The sequence below is a fragment of the Trachemys scripta genome, chromosome 13 (genome assembly GCF_013100865.1).
Source record: "Trachemys scripta elegans isolate TJP31775 chromosome 13, CAS_Tse_1.0, whole genome shotgun sequence".
In the NCBI taxonomy this organism is placed as follows: Eukaryota; Metazoa; Chordata; order Testudines; family Emydidae; genus Trachemys; species Trachemys scripta.
The window spans coordinates 5,459,033-5,477,868 of record NC_048310.1 but is presented as its reverse complement, the minus strand read 5'-3'; the positions used below and the strand labels follow the sequence as shown (position 1 = coordinate 5,477,868).

The following is an 18,836-nucleotide window of genomic DNA, read 5'->3' as shown; positions in this document are numbered from 1 at the left end:
CTGGTGGACTTGTGTCCATTGTAAAAGCAGTATTACTAGCGGGCAAAGTTCCCGACTGATATAGCAGAGAATTCAATGACTACATGGGCACTAACACTGAATTAACCTCTGACTCCTCCCTCCTGGTCAGGTTGGGAAGGTAAAATCTTCAACATACTATATGTAAAATAGACAAACTGTAGAAGGGAACTCTCCACTGACTATGTCTAGAAAAGGCAATTATTAAGAAATAACTATGCACTATAAAAACTATACATTCGACTGTAACACTAGAAGGCAATGGCAGAGTTGCGCTACCCAAAAACCTGAAGCAATGCTGTACTTCTCACCTGAGGACAGTGCTGCGGTGGGCATCAGACTGCAGGAGCCTTGATTGCAAGAATACAAGCATAGAAGACCTATCAATATCTGTTATTATGTATTTATTTACAGATCTCACCCATACTAGCACATCCACAACACAGAGTGAAGCAGCACATTATGGACCACAGGTTTGAAAAGCAGTCTGAGCCCAATCGGAATTGTGGGAGCACAACTCCTCTCAGGATTAGACCTCTATATGTGTAACCATTTGGTGGCCAGTTTCCTGAAATGGGGCTAAATCAAGCAAGGAATTAAGCGTATGCCTAAAGTGAAGCATATACTTAAGTGTTATTAAAGTCAATGAAGGCAGATCCATCAATGGAGCTATGCCAATTTACATCAGGTGAGAATCTGCCTAATAAGAAGACTTAAGCATGTGCTTAAAGTTAATCATATACATAAGAGCTTTTCTAAATAGAGGTAGCTTGCCTTTGTGTGTGTACCCATGGCAGTATGGCACCTCAATTGGGTGTGCCAATATGTTAACCATACATAAATGGTTGATCGTACAAATTTAGGTTAAACTTTCAGTTGTTTCTAAAAGAGCAAGCAATTCACCACAAACTAACACATTGAGCTCCAATCTGTGGCAAACATTTCTTACCATCACATAAAATAGCTAGCTACACTACAAGATTACTGTTGTTAAGTTATTGCTAAAAACATTTCCTTGCCTTTATTCTTAATTATACCTTAGAGTTATTTTTTCATATCTAATGTACCTGTCCCCATTAATAATGGCTCTTTACTTTAGGCACTTTACTCAAAGTTTGTACATACAAACCAAAACAGTCAGTTTCAATTTTGTGTTCTCATGGACTAGTCCAAAGTTACTTATGCTTGGCTTGCAAGGACTTCATGGGAATGTTTAAATTTAAACAATAAACTGTTTTCATTTCAAATGTTAAAGAATCATAAAAACATTCCTATTAGGTTTTGTAAAACCTTTAAAAATGACAAACTCAAATTACCCTTGTGCTCCAAATTTTAGGCCAAATCTGACAGTGGCCCTCTAAATATGTTCTATAATTTATCTTTATCAGATTTAATGGATTTACAACATTGAAAAGGAATGTAATTAGAAAAATAAATGTTTTATAAATATTTTGCGATCTTGGGCACAGTGTCGAGTTGATGAAGTATCACTTCTTTCTGAATAAAAGACATCTACAAAGGGGAGGGAATGTATATTATTTAACAGGAATCCTGCCTCCTGGAGAGCTGATTAAATCTTTCTTTAACGACTATTGGGACAATTTCCTGCACATGCTGGTATTGCCACCTGAGGATTATTTTAGAATGAGCATCATTTTAATCTCTGTGCAGGCAGGAAATAGCAACATTCTGGTACACAGACCTACCTCTCTGAGTGAAACTGCTATCTAGCCACAAAAAACAGGAGTGTCTGGTTTAAAATCACTCGATGCTGCAGGACACGCAGAATACATCCAGAAAGCATGTTCCTCCACTGCAGAGGGACACACAGTAACAGGAATGTCCTTGCATTCCATTTGATCGCATTGATAATCCACTAAAAATGCTGGGGATACAGACGTATGATCCAACAAAAGTGAAGGGGTTAAACAGACCAGGAAAACAAAAAGGTATCTGCTGGCTAAAGTCAAACCCCTTAGTGGTCATAAAAAATCCAATCATGTGCATTCACGGTATAAGATTGCAATAATGTAATTAACTGATCTTACTGTATATACATCAACCAATTCTTTACTTAATCAGATCCCAGGTTTTGACACAGTGATTCCATTGAGAATGTGCTAAAAGCCCTGAACCAAAGACCATTGAAGCCAATGGGACTCCTTCCATTGACTTCAGTTGGCACTGAATTGGGCCTAAAATTGTTAAGGCCAGATACTTACGTGTCCTGCAGGTATCTGGCCTGGCCACCAAGCAATAGCTGGCTCCCTCATCCCACCTTCAAAAGTGGTTTGTTTACCACACAGAAAGCGACCATTGCTACCTCCTATAGGAAAGAAAATTGATAAACACTGTGATGTTTTTCCTGTGGATGCTTGTGAAGGTCTTTTCAGCAGGAGAGAAACTGACTGATTAGTAGACTAGCTAGGGAGTGCTATCAAATGCATAAAGGAAACAAACAAAACAAAACAAAAAATTTTTGTTCACTTCTTTCATTTATAGGAATCTTAAATGTTTCTTGTGAGTGAAGGAGGTAAAAATTGATCACACATTGAATGAGTCAACAATGGGACAGAGGTGCAAAAAAGGCCAATATCATTCTGGCGTGTATTAACAGGAGTGTCAGATCTAAGATATGAGCAGTAACTGTCTTGCTCTACTTGACACTGGTAAGGCCTCAGCTGGAGTCCTGTGTCCAGTTCTGGGTGCCACCCTTTTAGAAAGACCTGGACAAACTGGAGAGAGTCCAAAGGAGAGCAACAAAAATGATAAAGGATCTAGAAAACCTGACCTATGAGGAAAGGTTAAAAAAACTGGGTATGTTTAGTCTTGGGAAAAGACTGAGGGGAGACTTGATACGTCTTCAGATACATTATGGGCTCTTACAAAGAGGACAATGATCAACTGTTATCCATGTCCACTGAAGGCAGTGCAGCAAGGGGGATTTAGGTTAGATATTAGGAAAAACTTTCTAACTATAAGAATAGTTAAGCACTGGAACAGGTGAGCAAGTCAGGCTGTGGAAACTGCATCATTGGAGGTTTTTAAGAACAGGTTAGACAAACACCTGTCAGGGATGGTCTAGATCAGTGGTCTCCAACCTTTTTATGCCCAAGATCACTTTTTGAATTTAAGGGCAACCCAGGATCTACCCCACTTCTTCCCCAAAGCCCTGCCCCTTCCTCGAAGCCCCGCTCTGCTCTCTCCATCCCCCCACAACCTCCGTCGCTTGCTCTCCCCGACCCTCACTCACTTTCACCGGGCTGGGGCAGGGGTTTGGGAGGGAATGCGGGCTCTGGGCTGGGGAAGAGGGGTTTGCAGTATGGGACGGGGCTCCGGGCTGAGCCTGGGGCAAGGGGTTGGGGTGCACAAGGGGGCAAGCTCTGGGAGGGAGATTGGGTGCAGGAGGGGGCTCCAGGCTAGAGCAGAGTGTTGGGATGCAGGGGGGGTACAGGGTGCTGGCTCTGGGCAGGGAGTCAGGGCTGGGGCAGGGGGTTGGTGTGCAGGAGGGGGTACAGGGTGCTGGCTCCAGGAGGGGGTTCAGGGTGTGTGCTCCAGCTGGGCGGCACTTACCTCGGGCGGCTCCCGGTCAGCAGTGCAGCAGGGCTAAGGCAGGCTCCTTACCTGCCCCAGCCCCGTGCCGCTTCCGGAAGGGGCAAATGCGCCCCTGTGGCTCCTGGGGTGGGGAGGGCACCTGGCTCCGTGAGCTGCCCCTCTCTGCAGGCATCGCCCCCTCTGCTCCCATTGGCCACAGTTCCCCGTTCCCAGCCAATGGGAGCTGTGGGGGAAGTGCTTGCAGGCAGGAGCAGTGCGCAGAGACCTTTGCCCCCTCTCTTCCGCCCCCAGGGCTGTGGGGGGGTGTTGGTCGCTTCTGCAAGTGGTGTGGGGCCAGGCAGGCAGGGAGCCGGACTTAACAGCAGCCCCGCTGCATGAGCGGAGATCGCGATTGACTGGGAGAGTCTCCAGGATCGATCAGTCGATGGCCATCGATCGGTTGGTGACCACTGGTCTAGGTAAACTTTGGTGCTGCTTCTGCACAGGTGGGCGGGCTCAAGGACCTCTCGAGTCCTTCCGGTCCTACATTTCTATGATTCGATGAACGTTTTCAGATTGAAATGTGATTTTCTAGGGTCCTTTTAAGATACGAGTGTCATTGGATATAGACAGGACGACGACAAAAGTGAGATTACATTTTATTTCCCCAGGAAAGCTCGGCTCAGAGACGGTTTGCATGGAAGGTCCCCACTTTTGATGCAGCCTTACAGCTGCACTGACTGAGGAACAGCCAGGAAAGTCATGGGATTTGCCCAAGGCCACACAGATTCAGCGGCTCAGCTAAGGTTAGAACTCAGGAGCCTCCCATCTTGTGGCCTGATAATCACAAGACTACCTGACCTCCAACGCGGGGGAAATCAAATTAATCTGCTCAAGAATAGAAGCTTGAAAACAAGAGAACAACTGAAGTGCAGCAAAGCTGTCCATGGCAGGGAATGTTTATTCTCCTTGACATCGTTTCATAAAGCTAAACGCATTGGGACTCCTGGATCTTTTATAATGATCCAGAAAACTCAGATATGCATTCGATAATGGCCCTCGAATTTGTCTTCTTAATTAACTAATACAGGAGACTTAGCAGTTCCCTGTGTATGTCACTTCTGCACACACAGTATCAACAACAGATTAAGAGAGAAGGTGGGAGCAAGTATACAGGCGGTAGGAAGCTAATGTACTGCTTTTAAGAGTAAAATAAAAAAATATACCCATCAGCACCGGGGCACAGTACAGCACGCACATGTGCTTGTCTAAATATGAGTGTGCCCCGGTGAGCAACTAACACAAGCATGGACTGGAGGCAGAACTCTAGTTCTGAACACTCCCGAACTTTGAGGCTTCTCTTATCTATATAAGGGACCAAACCAAAACCTCAGATGTCTTTGTCTTCAGACTCTGAGAGTATTTGGATCTGGACCCGAACTTCATAGCTGAGGTCCAGCTCTGTTCATTAGACACTTACCTTGTTTAGGTGCTGAAATAAGAGCAGCTCCATTATCAGATGTGAAAAACACAAACGTGTTCTCACTGATGCCCAGGTTTTGAAGGGATTTTAGGATTTTCCCAATGCTGTCATCAATTTCTCGCACTGCGTCACCATACCTGAGATAGTAGAGATTACAAACATGCAAGCCAGTAAAGGAGGAGAAATAGTTTAAACCAGGTAGTCTTACAGAACATAGAGCACTCCATTAAAGCCCACAAGCATACTGAATTAATTGTGCTGAAGAGGGAAATAATTCACCTACACATCAGGTACCATAATAGAAGTTTACCAGTGTCACTTCGTAACTTATGTCTCTTTTATCTGCAGAAAGCAGCCTCTCTTGGATATTCAGACTCTCCAATTTGCTAAGATCTGAACATTCTTGGACAGAGACCAGCAATTGAGATAAATGAAGCCAAGTATAAGCAGAGGCCACTTTTGCCATGAACTGAGGCTAATCAAGTAATTTTGATTATAGATGCTAGTTTGAAACTGTGATCTTAAAAGCAAGGTCCATTATATCTATAGAGCTCTCCTTCCCCCACTGTAAATTGCATTTTCCATGATGTGGAGCCTGTTGGCTGTTCTGATTTACAGGCTTTTAAGCCAGACTAATCAAACTATGTCAACAGACTAACAAAAGCACCCATTCCACAGAACAGCGTTTCATTACTCACACGGTGGGCCAGGGAGCTTAGATTTCACCCACATTTGTATCACACCATCTTTATTTTGGTTTACAACAAATATATTAAAGATCAAACTGGACACAGTCTTTTTGGAAAAAAAATACTGAAAGGAAATTCCATGCTAGCTAGTATGTGTATTTATACATGCATGCACGCACACACACACTTTTAACAAGTGATCTATGTTACTTCAGTCCAATAAATATTGCTGTGGTTTTCTACCATCACAGTAGGCAGCAGAAATCAAATAGAAGGTGACTTACAACCCTCTCTGGCTAGTGCCCAAGAAATGTTTGGAGGCATAAACAGGAGCATGAGTAGCATCAATAGCCCAATAGAGAAAGAATGGCTGATGACTGGCTTGCTGCCTGCTAATAAAGTCGAGAGCTTCCTGTAAATGACAACAGAAATTAATGTTAACAGGATCATCTTCCGCCATCTAAAACCCTCAACCTAAAGTAACAAAAAAGGGCTGTGGGTTATAAAGCTATATGAGTATAATGTATAAAGAAAATGTATAATACCTGTAAGTAGATCTGAGTTAAGTTTGCTTCCCCTGTCTTCAGATCAATTTTGAAATCTTCATAATATCTTAAAATAAAGCAGAACCAGGAAAAAAGAATCAATACCCGTGGATCACAGAACCAAAGGGCTGTTCTTCCCTATTATTTATATGGGCAGGTCATTGTTGTTACTCAACAAAAGGACAGAGACTCACCACTTATGTAACCAGCCCTTTCTCAGAAACCGAAAAGAAGTTGATGATGTTTTTTATGTTAGGAGAGACCAGTGCAATTGCGAGGTCAGAAGAAATGGTGGGATGTCATGATGAAAACATACAAAGGGTTACCGCAAACCGGGAGGGGAGAAATCAAAATGCCTTCACTAGGGGAATGGAATCAGTTTCCAAAAGAGGCACAGCTGGATGAGCACCTCTGGGAGATGGTTTAGAGCGGCAGTGGTCCATGAGCACATTTCAGCAACATGCAGTTTGTTCTGGGCTCTCTAGCCTGCCACAACCCCAGCAGCCAACATTCACCCCTGATGTTAGCGGCATCGCTTGTGACAAATGCCTGGTGCAATACCTGGTTTGAATATGTGAACGCTCTGGCACGTAAGGGAATTTTGGGCACCCCCTTGTCCCTTTCTTAAGTGCTCTGGCCTTTGAAGCCTTTCAGCCTTGAGCACCAGAGCATTCCATCATTAAAAAGCAAGATGCCAGATAAAAGCCCAGCACTAAGCAGCTGGGATTTAAGTTCATCTTTTGAGGTCGGGATGAGGATGCCAGGATCCCACCAGGTAACAGCTGAGGAGTTCAGACTAAAATTTAGCACAGATCTAGTGCTTATAATCTTCAAGGTGCTTTAAAAACATTAACAACCCCATAAAAGTAGGGCAGTATTAATGTTCCCATTTTACAGATGGGAAAACTGAGACACAATATGAGAGCCAGGCTTAGAACTCAGGAATTTGTTTCTTAGCCCTGTGCTTTAACCATTGGATTGTGCATCTCTCTCAATAAGCAGGTAAGTCTGGGAGTGGGAAAGGAAGCTGGAAGATCTAGCAGGCATTGCCCAGACACAAACGCTCTGAATCCTTCTGGCTGCCAAGATCCTCCTCCATAAACACCTTCCTCCTCCAATGGTAAGTGTCCCATCTCGACTTGCCCTCTCAGCTGCAAAAATCCTCCTACTCCAAGTGACAAATGCTCTAAACCTAACACCGTCCTCCCACAGATGCCAAAATCCTCTTGCACGCTCTCCTATAAGAAATCCTCCTCACTTTGGCTCGGCACAGGGGTGGGCAAACTTTTTGGCCTGAGGGCCATGTTAGGGTTCCGAAACTGTATGGAGGGTGGGTGTAGTGTATTAAATTGCTCTCTGTAGGAATGTGCTACTTACGGTGTACTTCTTACGGCTGCCAGTCCTGGTGCTCCCTAAGCAGCACATTCCTATGGGAAGCAATTTAATACTCTCGCAGCCCCGCTGCTCAGAGTGCTGGTGGCACAGCGAGCTGAGGCTGCAGGGGAGGGGGGACAGCAAGGGAGGGACCGGGGGCTAGCCTCCCCAGCCAGGAGCTTAAGGGTTGGGCAGGATGGTCCCACGGGCTGGATGTGGCCTGCGGGTTGAAGTTTGCCCACCTCTGGCTTAGCATGATTGCAAACAGTCACCTGGGCCTTACACTGCTCCCAGTCAGTCGTCTCTGGTCTAGGGACAAAAGTCCTGAGCAAACAGAATGGGGGTGGGAAGGGAGCCGAAATACATCCCCTTCAGTGGGTCCCTTTCCCACTTTAACAATTCTAGGATTGCCAATTCACTGCATGTGCTGAAAACGCTGTGTGGTACATGTCAGATGATATTTGAACCAGTTCATCCCTTATGACTGACATTTCCTTCGCTCATGTCCAATAATTCTTGGCATGGTGTGAGGTTTCTGGAGACTGCTGCCCATCCAACCAAGCCACGGTGTTACTGCTGTGTCTGATCCAGGAGTATTTGCCTGCCTCTCCTAACTGAAGACAGCTTGCTGATTGAACGCTTGTCTTTCAGTAGACCACAGGACAGCTGAATAAGACCACAGGGAAAGCAAAGAAAACAAGCCATTGATAACTTCCAAAATATTTTTTTAAATGAGCCATGGAGCAAACAGCTGAATTACCTGCCAATCATTTCCCTGTCCCTATAAACAGGGATGTTTGGGGTGGCTTTGTTATCGTAAGGTCCAAAATGGCAATTAGGGGATCCAAACCATTCATCAAATCCATGCTTCAAGGGGTGGAATTGGGGTCTGTGACCCAGATGCCTAGGAACAAAAGCCACAAAGAGTTCAGGAGTCCATTGCAAAGGAGTAAATAGTAATCTTCTCAGAACTAGGTAGAAAGAAACATCTTTCAATGACGTTGAAGGAAAACTTCAGTGATTAGTTACAGTCCTCTGGATAGCCAAATAAATAATGACTAGACAAAAAGGTGCATTCAAAGGAGATTATAGAAATCCCTGCCACTGTTCCAGTAGCTCCACTAAGTCATTGTCCAACTTCTCTTCTCTCTAAACACGTTGATTATCTGTGATGATGGTGCCTTGGGTGGAGGTGCCCAGAACACACAGCAAAAATACATATAATCATTAATTTAGGGCTTAGGTCTCATTTCTACCAAGGCTCTTCTACACCAGTAAATTGTGTAAAGGACCCCAAAGTGTGTGTGATTTACAATTACATTTACTTTAAGGCCCTTTATGCCACCAGAGTGATGTAAAGGGGCTTTAGTGTAAATGACAATGAGGCCCTTAAAATGTACATATGAAAGCCACACACACACACACACACACACACGCACGCACGCTTCGGTTAACAGCTTTTTTCCTGGATATAAAATTTAAACTTTCCTTCTTTAGCTTCAGGCTACAGCTCCTTTCCTTCCACATCTTCTGGGACTGTGAATAACTCACTTCCTTCATTTGTGAAAGTATTTATAGATGGTCATTCTCTCACTGTCTCAACTGGACACATTTCTAGCTGAACATGCATGTGTCACTTCAGTCTTTCCTCATAGATCGTTAACCCATGGATATTTCTGTTGCCCTCTTTTGTACTGTCTCTAAAATTTGGGGACCAGAAGTCCACTCATTGGACTAAATTGGTCCCTGGAGTAAACCCGATGAGATCAATGGAATTACACCAGAGACTAATTTAGTCTCACGATTCCTGATCCGGTCACACACTGGCTGTGTAAATTAGAACCACAAATCTCCCTAGTTTTACAGGTGGTATCCCCACATCTATGTGCGTGCGCCTGCACACGCGCACACACACCACAACAAAAATACCCCTCGCTATCTTCACGGTGACTGGGGGCTTCGAAAACCTGATCTCCAGAGAGATTTTAAAAAGAAGGACAGTTTATAAAGGAGGCGAGTAAGAAGGAATACGAGAAAAGCATATAACATAAATAAATAATTAATGGGGTAGAGAAGGTAGATTATACTCTCCTGTTCTCTCTCTCTCATAACACAAAAATGAAGGAAGTCAATGAAACCCAAAGTCAGCAAGTTCAAAACTGAGCAAGGGGAATACTTTTACCACACAACACATAGTAAGAACATAAGAACGGCCATACTGGGTCAGACCAAAGGTCCATCTAGCCCAGTATCCTGTCTTCCAACAGCGGTCAATGCCAGGTGCCCCAGAGGGAATGAACAGAACAGGTAATCATCAAGTGATCCATGCCCCGTCGCCCATTCCCAGCTTCCCTGCCCATCTTAGCTAATAGCTATTGATGGACCATTCCTCCATGAATTTATCTAGTTCTTTTTTGAACCCTGTTATACTCTTGGCCTTATCATCATCCTCTAGCAAGGAGTTCCACAGGTTGACTCTGTGTGAATTGTGTGAAGAAATAGTTCCTTTTGTTTGTTTTAAACAAATGCCTATTAATTTTATTGGGTGACCCCTATTTCTTGTGTTATGAGGAGTAAATAACACTTCCTTATTTACTTTCTCCACACCAGTCATGATTTTATTGACCTCAATCATATTCCCCCTTAGTTGTCTGTTTTCCAAACTGAAAAGTCCAAGTCTTATTAATCTCGCCTCACATGGAAGCTGTTCCAGCTGTACCTAATCATTTTTGTTGCTCTTTTCTGTACCTTTTCCAATTCAAATATATCTTTTTTTGAGATAGGGCGACCACATCTGCACGCAGTATTCAAGATGTGGGCATACCATGGATTTATATAGACGCAATATGATATTTTCTGTCTTCTGTCAATCCCTTTCTTAATGATTCCCAGCATTCTGTTAGCTGCTGCACATTGAGTGGATGTTTTCAGAGAACTATCCATGACTCCAAAATCTCTTTCTTGAGTGGTAACAGCTAAATTAGACCCCATCATTTTATATGTATAGTTAGGATTACGTTTCCAATGTGCATTCCTTTGCATTTATCACCACTGAGCATCATATGACTGTGGAACTCACTGCCCCAGGATGTTACCGAGGCCAAGAACTTGGCAAGATTCAAAGAGGGACTGAAGATTTATAAGGATAACATAAAATTCAAAGAGACAAGGTGGGTGAGATAATATATTTTATTGGACCAACTTTTGTTGGTGAGAAAGACAAGCTTTCAAGCTTACGCATAGCTCTTCTTCAGCTCTGGGAAAAGTGCTCAGAGTAGGGTGACCAGATGTCCTGATTTTATAGGGACAGTCCCAATTTTTGGGTGTTTTTCTTCTATAGGCTCCTATTACCCCTCCACCCCCATCCCGATTTTTCACATTTGCTGTCTGGTCATCCTAGCTCAGAGTGTAACTACAGGGTAGAACAGATAAGGAGTTAACACATGTTGCAAGAGACCATTTGAGGTGAAGCGGGTGGTTAACATCTCCACAATCGAAGGACAAAAGGAGGGTTTGTGTGTTCCAGATTGTTATAGTGAGCCATAAATCCAGTGTCTTTATTAAGCCCATGATTTTTGGTGTCTAGCGGAGTTATGAATTTAAGCTCCCAGGTTTGTCTTTTGAAGGCGTTGTGCAGGTTTTCTTTGTTTGCCCAGCCTCTTCATGGGCCACTTTGAGGAAAAATTTCTGGACAAATGCACCACAAAACCAATGATATATCTGAGATACACTGATGAGATTTTCATCCTCTGGACAGACAACTTAAACTCCCTCAAAGATTACCACTACAACTTCAACAACCAGCACCCATCAAACTTTCTCTAGAACATTCCCACACCAGCACCAACTTCCTGGACACTATGATCAACTTCAACAATGGCGCCCTGCAGACAACTACATACAAGAAATCCCCAGATCACCACACCTACCTTCACCAATCCAGTAACCAACCCAAACACACCAAGACATCTGTTATGTATAGTCAGGCACTCAGATACCACAGAATATGCCCCATCGAGAAAGTCCCGGATACATACCTCAGCACACTTAAAACTACTTTTACCACACAAGGACACTCCGCCAGAGAAGTAGATCACATCAGGGATTGGGCCACCCAAATACTCAAAAAGAACCTGCTTCAATACAGCAACTGCCCCCCCTCCGCCCAACTGCACACTCCTAGTTGTCACTTACCACCCTGAATTGGAACCCATACAGGGTATCATCAAACAACTATAACCCATACTCGATGTGGACCACATGTTGAACGAAATCTTTCCTGAACTCCCTCTTCTGGCCTTCAAACAACTCCCCAACCCTGCCAAGCTCATCACCAGAGGCAAGCTCCCTACAGACCAGGACACACCACCTCAAAGCACCACCAGACCCTTCCAGATGCAAAACCTGCAGACATATCTCCACCTGTTGCGATGATCAACACCCCCATAACACACCTTTCAAGATCCATGGTTCCCACACATGCGGATCACAACATATGGTTTCCTCATCCAGTGCACTAAATGTCCCAATAGCATCTACGTGGGTGAAACCAGTCACTATGCTGTCAAATGAACTCACACAGAAAAATGATAAAAGACAAAAACACCCTATCACCTGTGGGCAAACACCTTTTACAGAACGATCACTCCATATCTGACCTCTCAGTCCTCTGCATAAACACCTTCAAAAGATGAGCCTGGAAGCTTTTAAATTCATAACTCTGCTAGATAACAAAAATTATGGGCTTAATAAAGACACTGGATTTATGTCTCATTTACAACAATCTGGAACCCACAAACCCTCTTTTCTCCTTCAGTTGTTAATTTCACCTTGAATGGCCTCTTGCAACATGTGTTAATTTCTTATCTTTTTCACCTTGTATTTAACTGAGACACTCTGAGCATCTTTCCTAGCGTTGAAGAGTTCTGCGTAAGCTCAAAAGCTTGTGTCTCTCACCAACAGAAGTTGGTCCAATAAAAGGCCATATTGAAATTCCGGGAGGCGGAGGGGTGCAACCTTTGGGGAGGAGTCACAGGACTCAGGACTCAACTGAATATGGGGGACAGCTAAGAAAGAACAGGGCAGAGAGTGGAGGTCACAGGTTCAAAACTAGGGATCTAGATAGGGACACCAAGCAGAGAACCCCGGACAACACTCACTGCTCTCAAAGCTGTCCAGGGAGCCAGTGGACGCTACCCAGAGGAACTCTGCATGGATGAGTGAGCCCAGGGAGGAACAGAAATAGGCCCCACAGATGCAAATCACCTCCCTATCCAGCATCCCCCTCCTGGTGTTGAAGATGGCTATTTTGGCCAGTGCCAGGAGGAGGTTGACTGAGGTCTCACAACTTTGTGGGGCCACAGACAGGGTGTGCATATATGAAAAGATGTGGGGAAAAGTGCAGCCAGAACCTCAACAGGAGGCTCTGGAGGAGTCAGATTAGGTGCTGCAACCTGGCGCATTCTAGATAGGCGTGAACCAGGATCTACCTCACACTGCAAGAGGGGCGGGCGTTGGGGATGGGGATGAACCACAGTAGGTACAGACCCGTGCTCACGGCTCCATGAAGGAGCCGCCAACTGATATCCCTAGCGGGCCATGAGTCTAGAGTGGCGTACAGGCTGGCCCACCGGGGGTTCCTCACCCTCCACAGGTGGTAGAAAGTCCCACCACTCACCCACCTTCTCTCTAATATCCTGGGACTAACATGGCTATAACAACACTGCAAATAATATTCAGAGTTGTAATAGCAAATACTTAAAAGAGAGGGTTAAAAGAGATATAAAACCTCATGTTTAAGGCTTAAACTAGTCGCTAACCAATCGGGGTTACGATGAAACTTTAATGGGGTCAGATTATCTCACATCTGCAGTTTCCAGTACCTTTCTGTGAAGCAGCTGATGTACAGCAATTCTTAGGTTCACAATGACACTGCATTGTGAGTTCATTTTTACTTTGCTTTTTATTACCCCTAGAAGGTTCTCCAGACTCGCTGCTTTCCAGATAACTATCTGGAACCAATATGTATTTTTGCTGCTTATTTCCTTTCCCTAGCTGTATGAATTTACATTTATTAGCACTGAATGTATCTCATTGCATTCAGCCCATTGATCCGATTTTTCCTGACCATTTTGTTGTTTGGATTTGCGCTACTAAATAATTCACTGTCTTAGGTTAGTTTACTTTCCTTCCAATTTCTGGGTTGCTGGAAAATTTGATCACAGTTGAATCTATACCTTTCTTTATATTGTTAATATTGTTAAATAATACGGATTCCATAACTGACTACCTTAATACTGGTCCCCACTTGAAGGTTGTATTATTAACAATTACTCTGTTGGTTACATGTTATATCCAGTTGGTATCTATGCAGTTTTGAAGTTTATTATTTATGCATTTATTTATTACATAGTACTACTATGAATTGTGAATTACCAGCATGGAGACCTAGAAACCCAATGGGACTCAATCACATCACACAAGTTCTTTATTGCAATTCAGATGTTCTATGCCCGCTGGCTTCTCTTCAACTACTACAATAGTAATCCCATCAAAGCAGCCTATTGTATTTGTTTGGCAGCTCTCCAGCTTTTCCCTCCTACCCTGCACAGGAACCACAGTTGCATTTAGTTGTCAGGTACCTCGCCTGACTGCCATGATTTATTGAAGATTAGGTTCACAAGTTCTGATGTTTCCTTTGCTAAGATCTGGGCCTGCATCCATAAGAGTCAATGGAGTTTTGTCAGTGACTTCAATGAGAACAGGATCAAGCCCTTAGTCCTTTTAAAATTCTTGGGATGTAGTTCACTCAGATCTTTGGTCAATACTCTCTCACTGTCTATTTATTTACCCTTTGCTCTGCTAGATTAGGCCATCACTCTTCTCTGTAGCTCTGTCTAATATCAGCATGTTTCCTTCATGTGACTGTATCTTCATTTCTATCCTAACATTCTGCTACTCAAAAAAAAAGATGCCTCTGGAGTTTACAAGTCAGACTTATCTGCAGAGGATCAATGATATACAGCAGGGGCCAAAGACAAAAAATTGTAGAGGGCAAGGGAAATGCTCCAACAAAACATCTCTGCGATTTCTGATGAAAATAAGTACAATGTGGTGCTGAATGAAAGCACAAAGGGTTGAGGGTTTGGGGCCTTTTTTTGCTATATCTATCTATAAAACAATAGCACGCTATTCCGAAATTAATCACAGCAGGTGGGAAGATCCTGCCCAGATTTGAAAAGACAGATGTTTGAGCTTCAAAAGGGGTTTTTTTGAAACTCTGGTTCTCCCAGTCTCTCCACACTACTAAACCACACACACACACAAACAAGAAATTTCAAGACAAGTTTACCATTTGCCAATGATCTTACTGACATATCCTGCCTTCTTCAGCAATTCTGGAAGCAGCAGCTCAGAACCTGGGATTCCCCCTACTATTTCCTGTGGTGTATAGGCTGTATAAAACAAGAACATGTTTTTTAACTCATCGCTATGGCTAGCAAGCAGGTCAGGAAAGCTTATGGACACTCATCCCTAGAAAGCTTATTTGACAGGACCAAAAATTGGGCTAGCTTAATGGTCCAACAATACTGTAGTAAAGGATTCAAATTCTCCAGCCCACCAGGACTCGGAACAAGCTGACTCAGCAAACTCACTGCTCCAGGGAAGGAAGCCCTTCACACATGCAGCCTTTGTTGGCTGGAGGGACGGTGTGGATGCAGGTGGCTGTGAGGAGAGCAAGTTGGGGCCGTTTGGTTTATACTTTTGCCAAACTGCTTGAAGTTATCTACAGCTAGTGCATTTTTATAAAAGTCAAAGGATTAGTTAAATAAAGGACAAATGGACTTGCTCAAAGTGCACTGGCTGATCCAAAATAGCGTGTCTCCAATATTTGCTAGTTGAGAACACAGGGCACAACCGCCAGTGAGTTAGGAGATACCCAAGTTCTCCCACTGATGCATAGTGTGAACCGATAGGTAGCTGTAAGTGTGTGCCCACAATGTGTGGTCTCAGAAAGCACCTGTAATTTTAGAATTAGACCAACCCAAAGACATTCTGAGCAGGTACATTCCTTCATGGGTGCTGGAGGAGAGCTCTCCTGGCAGGCAGCATCGTGTTATGTAACTCTCCTTGTTTTACTGGCCGGGAGAGGTTTACTTCTGTAAGACTGTATGAGGGGGTGTTTGCCCCACACAAGACTTGAAACCATTAAAAATGGCCAATTAGCCTTACATGACAGGCTGCATCTGGCGGAGAGGTAGGGACTACTAAGGCCTAACAGCTGATGAAGCCCTGCTGGGGGAGGAGTTGGGATAGGCTTATAAAGAGAGGAAGTTGGTGGGAGGAGAAGGGCTGCAGGGAGGAGCTCTGACGTCACTCCCTAGAGAGGAGGGCAGTTGGTCAGAGATGAGGAGGTGGCCTAGCGGGGAGTAAGCCCTGGGATCCTGCCTTAGAATACAGACTCTGGCAAGAACCCAAGGGAGGGGTGAAATAGTCACAGGGAGCAGAGGGGGGCAAGAAGATAGGGAAGAAAGGCACGAAAGAGGCCATGGAATTGGCAACAAGGTTGGAACTGGAGAAGACTGTTGTTGGTGGGCATAGAGTCCCTGGGCTGGAACCCCGAGTAGTGGGCAGGCCTGGACTCCCCTACTGGCCACTGGAAAAGTGGCACTGACTGGCCAGCAGATCAAAAGACTGCCTGAGACACAAAGAGGGAGCTACCTGAGCCCAGAAAGAGAGAGACCATGGGGTGAGCAACTGAAGGAGGGGGCGTTAGACTGGTCATGAACTAATCCCCAGATGAAGTACAAGGAGACGCCCCAGCAGTGAGTAGTAAACCCCATGACAGACTTGATTTTAAACAGCTTGTTCTTAAGCTAAGACGTTAACACCACATCCCATGTCACTTTTCTTCTTTCACTCAATGTTAATTAGCCCACCCAAGGAACCAACATCTCAGCCAGAAGAAGCAAACAGATTAACATCTTAACTTAGGTCTTTTTGCTTAATATGAACATTTGGCGATGTCCTTCCTTTTCAGCATCATGCATAAGAAGCAATACACTTCACACCTGTTCTTATTAATTGCAGTGGAGCTACATGCCAATCGCTTGTTGTCACTCTGAAAATGTACCTCCTGGAAAACCCATGAAGGTAGAGCACAGAGCCAAATGCCAATATTCAGCCATGCCTGCTGCCAAGCGAAAAGGCAAAGAATAAAGGAAGAAAAAGCATTTCTAGGAGAAGCAGCACTGATGTTCGCACCATTTCTGGCATGGGCATTCGTGGTGTAGAACCCATTCCTGATGGGAAGACGTCCCGTCAACAGCGCTGCTCGTGCTGCAGATAAAACAATCAAAACAAAGAAAGCATGAATAGGGGGTCTTATTTTCTTTATACAAATTCTCTGCTTCAGAGGTCATGTTTTGGCTGATGACAGCATGACGACTGGAGATCGTAGGGAATTTCTGCTATAGATTATTGCTTAGCTGATAAGAGGAATAATCAACCCAAAGGATCCTAAAGTGATGTACATACTTGGCCAGATTCTGATAACAGCCACACTAGCATAAATCCAAAGTGACACCTCTGATGTTAATGGAGTTATTCCAGTTCCACTGAGATTGCAATCTGGCCCTTGTGTGCAGAAAGCAGTTGACCCACTACTGAAACGTGACCACCTCCAGACAGGAAATGCAGCCGCCATTCTGTCCAAGTAACTTTAAACAGCATTTCTGGGGTGAGTATAAGGGAGACACATCTTAATCTAGCTCAGATAAATCAGTTATTTGCTAAACTTACATTCATTATCTTGCCTTGGCAAAACCGTTTTATCTACTTCTACAATTAACAAAGGCAAGGTATCCAGCTCTAGCATGATAGAGATCAAGGCTCTGATTCACGAAAGTAGTTAAGCAGATGTTTAACTTTAAGCATCTGCTTAAATCCCACTGAAGTCAATGGGACTTAAGCAGGCGTTTTAGTGCTTTCCTGAATGGGGATGGACTTAAAACATATGGTTACATGTTTTCCCGAATGGAGGCCTCAGAAAGTCTTTATATTTTAGCTGTCAGCTGGCAATCAGACTTGAAGAACCAGACACAGTGACAAAGATGTAAAATCTACATGGGACTCAAATGGCTTTGTCCCTTTTCCCCCTCTCTAAATCTCTTAGTGGCTAACAATGACAACAATGGGATGGAACATGTAGTTGCTCCACGCATGAAAGTCCCAGTCAATGGAAGTTCTGCCTATAGAACAGAATCAAGCCCATTGTGTGCTTCCTTCCTGTTGGATTTCTCCAACAAAGATTTAGATACTGTTTTGTCTGATTGCCCCAAAGAGGGAAGAGATGAAATAATTCAGCTGCAGAGGCCTGAAGGCTAAAACAGAATAAAAAAAATCCTTTAAATGAAGTGTTTTGATGACTAAAATACTGTTTTGTATGAACAGAAGATTGTAGTTTTTCCTCAAGCAAAAAAATGAAAAGGAAGCAAAATGCAAGATGAAAGCTCCAAATCCTAACACTGCTTTAAGGGTAATCACTGGTTTGGTTGCTGGTTTATGTAAGATGCTGGCAAACATCCTGATCTTCCCAGAAGGTGGCAATTTTCCATGGTAGTTTAAAGCTGAAGTTTACTTACATGGTGAGCACAGAGGGTTAGCAGTGTAGAAATTTGGGAAGAGCATCCCTTCTGAAGCCATCTGGTCCAAGTTAGGGGTTTCTTTAGAGGGCTCTCCAAACACTCCCAAATCACCCCAACCCATCTGCAGAAAAACCAGACCAAAAAGACAAAAGTCATTTTAGCTTTCTATAAACTACTGTACTACCTTCAGGACCAGAGTAGCATTTTTATTTTTATAAGCTTTTCTATAGTGCTCATCACTATAATATCTGAACACTTCACATACACAATATGAATTTATCCTCACAACCTTTCTGTGAAGTAGGGAAGTATTACTATCACCATTTACAGATCGAAACTGACAGACAGAGAGAGATTAAGTGACTTGCCCAAGGTGACAAAAGAAATCTATTACAAAACTGGGAACAGAACCCAGATCTTTTCAGTCTCAGTCCGGCATCTTAATTATAAAATTATCCACTGCAGGCCTACATTTCCAAATATTGGATATATGCAATCAGAAATGCACAGTGAAGATCGAAGTAAAAAAGTAGGGTTGTAAAATAAC

The 18,836-nt window shown here is 43.7% G+C and overlaps 1 protein-coding gene across 1 annotated transcript in view; it reads right to left on the bottom strand.

Annotated features, from left to right (window-relative positions):
• The window catches only part of GALNS (galactosamine (N-acetyl)-6-sulfatase), a gene marked incomplete at its 5' end in the record, with an annotated part of 58,239 nt that extends 39,829 nt beyond the window's left edge, over positions 1 to 18,410 (bottom strand). The window contains 8 exon segments of the mRNA XM_034788101.1: positions 2,241 to 2,344; positions 5,033 to 5,172; positions 6,009 to 6,136; positions 6,270 to 6,336; positions 8,404 to 8,547; positions 14,995 to 15,097; positions 16,908 to 16,982; positions 18,287 to 18,410. Of these exon segments, the coding sequence (XP_034643992.1) occupies positions 2,241 to 2,344; positions 5,033 to 5,172; positions 6,009 to 6,136; positions 6,270 to 6,336; positions 8,404 to 8,547; positions 14,995 to 15,097; positions 16,908 to 16,982; positions 18,287 to 18,410 (885 nt within the window).
• Between the last annotated feature and the right edge of the window lie 426 nt (positions 18,411 to 18,836).